The sequence below is a fragment of the Setaria viridis genome, chromosome 5 (assembly GCF_005286985.2).
Source record: "Setaria viridis chromosome 5, Setaria_viridis_v4.0, whole genome shotgun sequence".
Lineage (NCBI taxonomy): Eukaryota > Viridiplantae > Streptophyta > Magnoliopsida > Poales > Poaceae > Setaria > Setaria viridis.
Window position 1 is genome coordinate 44,970,408 of NC_048267.2, and position 11,293 is coordinate 44,981,700.

The 11,293-nt window shown below is 44.7% G+C and overlaps 1 protein-coding gene across 1 annotated transcript; it reads right to left on the reverse strand.

Annotated features, from left to right (window-relative positions):
• Positions 1-4,273: 4,273 nt before the first annotated feature.
• Positions 4,274-5,623, reverse strand: LOC117855152 (nuclear transcription factor Y subunit B-1). Its single transcript, XM_034737442.2, has one exon. It carries the CDS (start codon positions 5,485-5,487, stop codon positions 4,972-4,974), a length of 516 nt encoding a protein of 171 aa, XP_034593333.1. The 5' UTR covers positions 5,488-5,623; the 3' UTR covers positions 4,274-4,971.
• Between the last annotated feature and the right edge of the window lie 5,670 nt (positions 5,624-11,293).

Consider the following 11,293-nt stretch of genomic DNA (forward strand, 5'->3'; position numbering starts at 1 on the left):
TGCCGCACCACGCATGTTAATGATTCGGTAACCTAAAAGCAAAATGTGCGGCTCTGCATTTTATTCGCCTCTCCATTGTTAAATATCCAACTTGTTGGGAAAATACGAGTTTCATCATTTCGTTCGGTCCTTTCATACATGCAAATTATATTCTTTTGGTGAACAGACATGATTTTTTTTAAGTTTTTGATAGTTACACAAGGATTTTGATGGCGTGTTCGATTGAAATTTCACCAGGTATGTTCATGGCATCAAGATTACACTACGATGCACAAAATTCATACCTTGGTCATAACGTAACTAGAGGATCTACTTCAGTCCTAGTTAGGTTTCGATTCATATGCATACGGGCATTCAGGTTTCAGAGTTTTCAGCGAGTACGTACTACAGATAGACATCCGTGAGAGGAAATCACTGTAGCTATACGAGAAAGCCGATGCTAGCGAGGTTGCCAACTTTATGCGAGTGCGAGGACACTGCTGTAGCAGGAGGAGGGAGAATAACCTTTTGGCCAGCCGCTGCTAGTTGCGATAGCCGATGAGTCGATGACGACGACTCAGGCGGGTTCGGCCAATGAGGCGGCCTTCTTTTGCACGGGGCCGGTGGTGACTGGTGGATGCCCTAGGCGCGCGACATCTGCCGACAAGCCGTGCGGCACCTCGCATGGCGACGATGATGGCGCCCAGCGCCGCGGCACGTGGCCGTGGATCCACCCGGATCAACGTTGAGGGGAGAGCGCGCGCACACACGCACCACCGCACTGTGCTCTCGCGGAGGCGCAGTACAGAAAAACAACTCGCCCTAGGCCACTTGATCATATACAAAGGCTACGAATTTCGCAGCTTTTGTTTCTCTCATCTCTCACACACCGAAAGGATCGAAGGAAGGAGATGCATGGGAGCAACGCTAGCTGCAGGAGCTAGAGGTAGCCAATTAGGAGCCGGGGGAGTAGTTCATCTTTTGATGCATCTGCTGCTGCTACCTGCTGTGCTAGCTGTCCCCTAGGATAGGAAGCTCCCCATTGGATGGAACCATCCTTGAATACTTTATTTTTGCTTGCATTTTCTTTTCACGGATATAGTAAGATTCCTCTTTACATGCTCCTTCTACCTGATGAAAGACAGAATGAATGACTGAAAGAGGCTCTCAAGTCGATCTCAACCTTGTGTTATATTGACATTGGACAGACTATATACGGTACTGACTTGGTGCACATTGACGTTTTGTCCAGGTGATGATTCCGCCGTTATTTGGGAGGGACAATATCGATTTATGCCTCACAATAATTCTGACGAGGAGAGGGACGAAAGTAGTTCGAGTCAATACTGTGTGTCTGCCTCTATCTCTAAGTTTGTTTGACAAGTCGATGGGCAGCAATTATATGCGACAAGCCAATGTTGGCCTACTGATTAAATTAAGCAATTACTAGTACTAGAGTATTCCGGAATCGTTATCATTATTTCAGCAGTTAAAAGCTCCACCTAGCAACGACAGCAATGTAGGGAAGATATCCATTTCACAATTATTGATTGTTTTGCACTCAGATGATTTGCGCAAATAACCTCAGGTTTTCATTTTTTTCCCATTACCTTCTGGGTGGAATTGCCACAACATGGGCATGTATTCTCAAAACAATTTGCTGTCCAAGTTAAAAATTGTGGAAGGCTTGAGAAATACTCCCTCCATTCTCTTTTGATAGTCCTATTTCACTTTGGCACAATGACCAAGGAAAAGTAATCCTACTTATAATCCATTTAAGCATGCTATTAGCTAGTCCTCATAAACAAGGGATTCATTAAGATTCAAACTTCTCGATGCCCATATAGCCATTCACGCGAGGAAGACTGAAGAGTCACGCGTAAAGCCCGAGACAGTCATTAAACCGATGGACAGTTGGATTGAAAGAAATAAGACTATCAAAAGTGAACTTTTCAGATTTGGAAATAACCCTATCAAAAGAGAACGGGAGGAGTATATGGAAATAAAGCCAACTAGAACACAAACAGAATAGAAGAGCAGGTTAGTAGTATGAAACTTGCAATCATTTATGGGATAGCTCGATTTTATTGATCAAACAAATCCTTATCAGGCCTCTTTGGGCTGTAGGATCTCATAGGAACTTTGGAGGATTTCTATCCTTAGGAATTTTTAATGAAAGTGCTATTGGAACAAAGGAATATATTTCTCAAAAATTCCTATGGGGATCCCATGGAGAATGGCTTACATTGTTTCATAGGATTTTTGGAGGATTTCTAACATAAGGTCAACCTCATGGAAAGTTTCCTTTGTGCCTGTCTTTCTCATTTGTTTCCTGCACTGTTTTATTATGCTCCAGCCAAATGATCATTCTTGCAGTTTTCCTATGCTCTCTTGTTCCATAAAATTCAAGGTGACATGACATTCCAATCCAACATTTGTGTTTTGAGAATCCCACACTCCAAAGGGTCCTTAATGAAATCTTATTTTAGGTTTTGCTACAGAAGGAGGACCATAGGATACAAATTTATTAGTGCCACTGCACTTTGGAAAGAAACACATGGAAATCTTCACCAAACATCGGTGGAAGTCTAATAAAAGAACTTGCTACATTTAAGATCACTTTTTCTTTCTAATCAACTATATGGTTTCTGCTATACTTTTGCCATTATATATAGAGTTTGAGGGAGTTCTGTTATAGACTTATAGTGATGGACAGCCATGTGTCTCTTATATGTAAAGCTATAATAATATATTGTATTCCATCACTAGAAATATATATTAACATGATTTTTGCCAAAAAAAAAATACTTCCACGCATATTTGTACACAAGAATTTACAATTGACATACACTATTTTTTTAGAGATCAAGGCCGCTCTACGCCAACAATGTATATACGTGTGAGTCGCCAGTTACTTATTTTGTACAATTTACGTAACTAGTATTTGGCTGCAACTTAGCTACTGAATTGATGCATCTGGTCCTAGGAGAACGGTATACAGTTGCACTAGCTAAAATGATTATTTAGAAGCAGGTGCTACGATAAACTTGGGAAGTAGCTAGCAAAAAGACTCGTGCACTCTCATAAATTGTCTTAGTCGTGCATGCATGTCTATATGCCTCGACAAAATTTTATTGTAAAAGTTATATTTAACAATACCATTATACGAACATATGGTACAATTAGCTTGGTATCATATATAACTCCAATAGATTCGATCCAAAGCATATCATATTGATGTACTGTATTATATGTGAAGTGCCAAAATGTATAGGGCCTTTGAAAGGTCAACTCATGCTTGATATTATTGCAACTACTATGTAGACTCATTAACAATTTAACATGATTAATGAGATCAAGCCGACATAAATCAACTGAAATGAGCAAAACAAAATAAGCATAATTGAACTACAGCAAGAAGTCAAACTTGTGTTTGGCAAAGAAGAAGAAGAAGAAGAAGAAGAAGAAAGAAAGAAATCAAACTTTTCATTCATAGTGGAATACATATATATGGTCGGAACCGATTCAGTATAGTTGGTTTTTACATAGATAATGCGATAAATCTTCTAAAGGATCAGTTCCCACCATGCGTAAGCTTTTAGGAGACTTTCCATACTGCGAACCTTCTAACCGATTCTTTATTTTTTTTTAAAAAAAAGATACCCTTTATCGTGCATCTAGTCACAGATAATCCGAGTTCATTATATATATAGTCACTTATTTAGAATTGCAGTAGTTTCCACCTTTGTGTTTCTTATGACATACTAGATAGGAGTATATGTGTGTGTGTGTATGTCCCGCATATATACAAATGACGACATATATACATATGTATGTCCTGTTTGTCAGGCATGCTGTTCCATGTATATATAGTGCATGTATGCCTGAATTATTGGAAGCCAGAGTCCATCACTCTCTGGACTCTGGAACGACGTCATGGAGCATTCATGCCATTTATGATGTCAGTGGTTAAAAGAAGCATCAATTTCTGTGTCCTATGAACATTTAATACGAGACCTGCACCACCAGATGACGAATATAACTACTGCATGCGGCTAAATGCACATTTACATAGAAGTTCTGGTATTTTTATTTCCTAGTAGTAGGAATGTTAGGATACAATAAGAACAAAGTTATAACTAATTACAAATCCAGATGCATATATAAAAATGCTGTCAGCTTGAGTCCAAACAACAGATTATACAAACAATTGTGCGTTCATAGAGGTATGCATTGCATATATCATACCAGTAGAAAATGTCCCGAAATGGGTAGTGCACAGTGACAGCAAAGCTAGGTAACATGCGCGAGTGAGTTTTGTATGGTCGCAAGAATCAACCATATATTGGGTTTCAGAGTTCGATAACGATTTTCAAGGACCCAGCACTTAATTAATATGCCTGAGCTGCTAGTAGTAGAAATATGCCTAATTAAACCAACCAATAATGGCTCAACAAGAATGAATCAGCAGCCAAGAGCATCAACAGTATTTGAATCCAGAATATTCTTACCGGCCGGCTACAAAAAATAGACTAAAAATTGAGCTACGTATCCGATCCATTAGTGTGTAGATCAGCTTCATGCTTCACCATGCAAATCAACATTCTGATGGCAATTAAATCAGAGACCGAATCATCGATCAAGCTAGCGTGCACTCAAGTTACGCTGCTTAATTACACCCCCTGGTCTCCATCTTCATCGATCCTAGCTAGTTTCTTCCTCGATCTCCTGGTGTTCCCATCCATCTACGCTACCTCTCAACATCACACATGAACAATACATCCCAGATCAAAAGCAAGAACAAGAACAACTACTCTACTAGCTCTCATAGCTACTGCTGCCGCTACCACTAATGAGGAATATATATATGTATATATAGCTTGGCTTGGATACGTAGGAGACGACTCACCCCTTGCTAGCTAGTCACCTCTCCAAAAATGAGTAGATAGAAATTGATAAACTCTTGAACAAGAAGCTAATAATCAAGATGGATTAAAAGGGCCTGGAGCTGTTGTTATCGCTCCTGTCCATGGCGCCGAACATGAAATGACCGCCGCCGCCGCCGCTGGGTCCGGGTCCGGCCCCGGCGCCGGGGCCGCCCGAGGTGGAGGGGTGGTCCGGGCCGGGAGGCCCGCCCCCGCGGGAGGAAGCGGCGGCGGCGGCGCGGTCGCCCTCGAGCTCGCGGTACTTGTGGAGGTACCTGCGCATGGGGTCGACGTAGTCGTCGAAGCCGAGTGCGCCGAAGGCCCAGCAGACGTCGTCGCCGTTGACGGTCTTGCGCTTCTCCTTGTGGCACTTGTCGGAGGCCTCGCCGGTGACGAAGCTGATGAACTCGGAGACGCACTCCTGCATGGTCTCCTTGGCCTCCTTGGAGATCTTGGCGTTGGGCGGCAGGATCTGCTTCATGATGCGCCCCACGTTGGCGATGGGGAGCAGCCGGTCCTGCTCCTTGATCTCCTCCGCCCCACCGCCGCCGCCGCCCGGCGGCTGCCCGTGGTGGTCGGCCATGCCTAGCTCGCTTTCCTCCCGGCCCGGCCTTCTCCCTCGCCCCCGCGCGCGCGCGTTCTTGCTGCTGGCTGTCGCTATCGCTATAGGCTGCTCGCTCTCGCTCTCTTTTACGATCGATCGATCGGTCGGTCCTCAGCTCGCTGTTGTTTTATACGGTGCCTCCCTTCTTTTATTGGTGAGGGACACTTGGACTTGTATTCTTCATCCTAGCAGGCTTCGTCTTGTATTGTACCCACATCACCACATGTGAGTGCATGACATGTACGCGCGCAGCCGCAGCACATCGTATCGTATCGTATGCTGGGCGCGGTGTAAGTGTACAGGAGTAAATTAAGGGACTATTTGGTAGGACTTTTCAAACAGCTTCTCCACTAGCTTCTCAAAGTGATTCTTCACCGGCTTTTGGTGAAGCTTTAACTAAGGGGTAATTTCAAAACGGCTCCACCACCAAAACCGGGAAGAAGTTACAAAATTGCTTATACTAAAGAAGAGTAAAAAAACTAGCTTCATCAATTTCTACTCTCTCTCCAAGTATTAATTGATCATAAAATTACATATATTGTCATTGAGAAGCCATTTTAACAAAAGTTCATTTTCCACTAGAGAAGTCACTCCACTAGAGGAGCTGGAGCCAGAGCTGTTTTGGTAGGAGCTGGAGCTCTACCAAACGGGGGCCTAATATTCCCCTCACTCCTCTGCAGTTGGGGTCGTTGAATTGTCTCCGCTCGTGGCTGCGGCCGAGCTGCCCAGAGAGGCAGAGCTCGCCTTGACCACCCGCGCGCGCTGCCCGCGGTGGTCGTGCCCACTGCACGGCGGCACCGGGCCACTGGTTCGATCTGGTTCGCAGGGGATTCGATGGATGGGGCAAGGCAATGTCGTCTGGGCATTCGCCTTCCTTAATGCGTGCCCGGCCCGGCCGGCTCGTCTCTATTATTTGCTCTCTAATCAGGCACAGGCATGCGGCAGCATGTGGCCTCTCCCTTTTGGATTCAGGCTAGGCGTTCAGCGGCCATGGCTTGGTCCCCGTCTCTACCCTACCCAGTCCAGTACTGTCTCTGCAAGCTCCGACGACCTCTGCAGGATGCCGCATGTAGCTGGTTCTTGGTTTGCTAGCAGCCCGGCCGGCCGGGTTGTTGGTTATTAACTTTGGGAATGGCCCCGCTCCCGGCCGATAGATTCATTTGCGCTGCACCCGGCGCGCCGGCGGCCTGACCTATACGAGCTCTCTCTCTTCTGTTCACTCCCATGCCCTCGCCGGCCGGCCAGGCCGGCGTGCACCGTAATTTTAATGCATGGATCGCCGTACAGCCTCGGGGGGAGCGTCTCCACATGCGCACGTGATCGGTGCGCGCGGGGGCCGCGGGGGAACGGAAGGGAAGGGGAGGAACCCGCCCGGCCCGGCGGCCCCAGCTACCAACTGTTGCTCGCCGGAGAGGCAGGGCAGGGGCAGCGCAGGCCTCCTCCTCCTGATCAGTAGCCCAGTACGGCCTCCATATGTCTATGCACAGGGAGCTAGCTAGAAAGGTCCTATCCACGTATATGCGGACATATATGCGTGTATATATATATACATCCATCTTCTAGACTTTTGTTTATAAAGTACAACACAATCGTACGAATTGAATTTCAATTCGTTGAAAATAATTAATCCGCGTATGTACTATGCTTCACAAAAAAAATGATTTACTGACAAAGATCTAAATATACTTTCTCCGTCCCAAATTATAGATCGTTTTGACTTTTCTAGGTGCATACACCTAAATATAGTGTATGACGAGATGCATAATAATATTTATGCACCTAGGAAAATCAAAACGACGTACAATTTAAAACAGAGGGAGTAAAGGCTAGGGGTAACTAAAGAAACTGTAACCTATCTTGTCCATAGCGCAAGTTACCAAAAAACAGTGGAATGCGAAGTACTACTAGCTGGCAAGTCTTGATAGTATTGATCATCAGTGTAGTACACCCATATGGTATAGTAGTAATATGTTACTCCCTTCGTTCCAAAATGTAGGTCGTTTTGGATTTTCTAGATACATATATTTTACTATACACCTAAATATAGGGTTATGCCTATATACATAGCAAAACCTATGTACTAAAAAAGTCAAAACGACAAGCGTTTTCAGAGGGAGTATTATTGTATGCGTGTGTGGCTGTCCATCGCTGCAGGTATATTCTTTTCAGTTCCAAGGGCCGGGGAACTGGGCACTTGCATTGCATTGTTTCCTGGGTTCCTTCAGGCAAAGCCATCAGGGGACACTAATTTTAATATTTGTCTCGATGCAAGTATTGATCGTTTCCTCCAAATTGGGTGCATAATACTACGCTTTAAATAATTGTATGTGTGGACAAATCATGTGTGTTGTGTATATATCAATCGAACGCGCCGCCTTAAATAATTATATGCGGACAAATCATGTGTTGTGAGAGTCGCCATTGAGCGCGAGTACTTGAGTGTGAAAGATTGTGACATATATTTACCATGACTCCGGGATCAATTAAATAATGTTACCGTGATGTACAATTAAGGTTAAATGATCAATAACTGTCACATCGGATATTCATATGTGGTATCAATTTGATTTGAATTGAAGGGTTCGGTTTAGGTGCATGAAATGACTGCTAACCAGTGAAAGAGAAGAACTAACTATACAGCAGTATATATACTGCATATATAAGAACTGACCCTTTTATCTTTTGAAAAAAGAACTGTAGAAGGATATTTTTTTAAAAAATAAAACGTCTTGTAGGTAGATAGTTACATATGCATAATATAATGTCTTCTCGTCCATTTTTTTAAAACGAACCAAGCAGAGGGTGTCTTCCTCAACCATGTTTTTTAAGTGAATTGCTAGCAACAAGCTAGGGAAAACAAAAAATAGAATAGCCAAGTACATAGAATTCAACAGATCAAATTAAAGGGACATATTTGTCTACACATATACAGAACTACTCTTATATTTCGAATGGCTAGCTAGTGTAGTAGTGCGGTTATTTTCTCTTTAGAACCGCTAGCTTAGTTCGGTTTGCGATTATAAATGAACATTTTTTTTAGTTTGTGTGCTCTTTTTTCCCCTTATGTGTCACCAAGGCCTGTAGGTTTGTTTCTTCTATGGTGCTGTTTGCTGGCGCAATATACGTGATGAAAAGATCAGAGTGGTTGCATCTGGCCTGCAGCTAGCTAGTAGCTAGCAGCCATGCATATATGAACATCTATTCATGGTGAAGTACTGCCGTAGATTAAGAACCATATTTTCCCTCCTTTTCAAGATACGGAGAGCAGGATTAGGCAAAAGCCAACCGAAGACATTTATTCAAACCAAAGGTCTACAACCTTTTCGGTTCTTTTGTCTCCGTACCCTGTACCTCGATCTGTAAGTGCAAATAGCTAGAAGTGGGAGAGAAGGCAGACGCACATAATATAAACAAGCAACGGACGACTAATCAACGTACTCCTTGCTCACTCATCTATTAGGTGCAAAGAAAGGAAAAGTGCTCCTGTCCATGTCATGTACTGTGTCCACTTGCAACATGAGACTTAGCTTGTTCTTGTTGGCATATCCATGACTCAGCTCCAAATTAAAACAGTGACCTTTGTCAAAGGAATAATCCATTTTCCATTGTGCTAATAACAAGTACCCACGGAGTATGAATCTTATTCTTTTGGAGACAAAATGCTAGGAATGTTTTTAGCTAGTGCTTGCTGATTCCCTTGTGCTTTCTGCCTAATAAGATTCCATAATCACCAAGAAGAGACCAAACGACCAAACATATGTACTACGTACCAGTACTCGAACTCCTACCCAACTCCATGGCCTTGCTTATCATATCCAGATGTATAGTCAAAAAAATACAGTTATTCCGGAACGACAGAGGTAAAGTATCAATAAAGTGGGAAAACTGGCCGGCCGGCTACGACACATCCAAGCGATCGAAGATAAAAATATCGGATCAGAGAACGAGGTGGGGGAACCGATCTCTCTCTCTCTCTCTGCTTGGCCACTTTGAGAACAATGAGATGGAAACATGTGGCTGAATTACCAAGATTGGTAGCCCACGCACAGTGTCCTGTGCTTGTGCTGCATGGCCGATAACATATAGCCGCATGCACAGGAGTTAATGGCAGTACATGCATGTGTAACTTCTCCTTAACCATGGGGACTTTGCACAAAATCATCTACTAAGAGCATCTCAAACAGCTTACTAAAATGGATTGCTATCCCTAAAAACCGCCAGATACCTAAAAACAGCCAAAAAACTGCTCCAACAGCTTTGCACAAAAGTTTTTAAGCTATGACCTAAATTTCTCTCTCCAATATGCAAATATACCAATACAGCACTAGATTGGTAAAATTGCAAGCACTCACGCGGGGAGGCCAACTACCTCGCTCCGGACGCTTCCATCCCACATCCGCCGCCGCGCTCTCCCCGATGGCGACTCCTTCGGCCACTGGACCTCACAGCTGACCTTGTTGCTGGCCTGCCCACACCCCTCCACCATTGATTTGCCTTCCACCGGCCCCTTCGCCGCACAATCTGCTGCTCTCATCTTGTTCCTGAGCTCCGGCAAGTTGCGACACGGATGGCGCTACAACTCGTGAAGGCGAGGCTCTGCCGCCCCAGCCCTCGGGCAGGCGTGTGCCGAGCAGGCCACGACGACGATTTGGGGGCGACGGCTCCTCGATTTGGTGTTGCCGCGGCCAAGCTCCGCCGACCTCCCTCCTCCAATTGGAGCTTGATTCATTGATCCTGTGCCGTCGGGAGACCTCGAGGGGTGAGCGCTGCCTCGCGTGCGAGCTCCGCCGGCCCAGAAAAGCCGTTTGTGCGAGCGAGCGGTGCTAGCCTAGCCACGGGATGAGGGGCGGCGGGGGAAGGGGCGAGCGCTATTGCGCGGACGAGCTCCGCCGGCCTAGCAGCACCGGCGTGGGGACAAGGGAGAAGAAGAGCAGTGCGGGGGCGAGGCAGGGAGCAACGACGGCGAGGTGGGGAAGAAGGGAGTAGTGAGAGCGAGAAGGGGAGGAGGGGAAGAAGAAGATAAGTCAAGTTTATAGAATGCCCCCTGAATAACAATTTCATTCACAGATTATCCCTTAAACGGATTATAGGTCACCCGCTTTAGATATGCTGTTGGAGAAGGCAACTTTGGAGTATTTAAATTTTTCTCTCTCCTATACCTAAAAGTGTTTTTAGATCATGAGTTTGCTGTTGGAGATGTTTTTTTTTGAACGGACGGCAACAGTTTTACCGAATTTTTATTAGAAGAGAAGAGATAAAATATTAAAATACAACTTATTGCAGCCTAGTAAAACGCGCTCAACGGGGAAAAGGTAAACAACCCTCCCAGGAAACAAACCAATGCTGCTTACAGACGGGGGACAAAAAGAACGCTAAGCTTTCTGTTGTAGGTCCTGGTTTGCTGCACTGTGTTGCCTACTAATATTGCCCAGCTTCTTCCTTAATTAGGAATGCCACATCCTCAAAAGGCTTGCTTTCTTAATTGAAGGTTCTTCTATTTCGTTCTTTCCATATGTTCCACCAAAAATAGACGACAAGTCCATCGAAGTAGGATCTGTTCTGCCTTCCGATGAGCCTCCTACTTTGCTTCCACCAATTGTAAATCGAGGATGTCTCAATCGCTGTCAGCAGATGATGCAGATCGAATCATGTAGCCAGGCGGCTCCATATTGCATCGGTGTATGTGCAGTCTTTACATAAATGTATCAGCATCTCTGGGGCCATCTTGCATAGCTTGCAAATCGGGTCGTTCGGCTAGTTCCGCTTTGTCAAATTATCTGTCGTT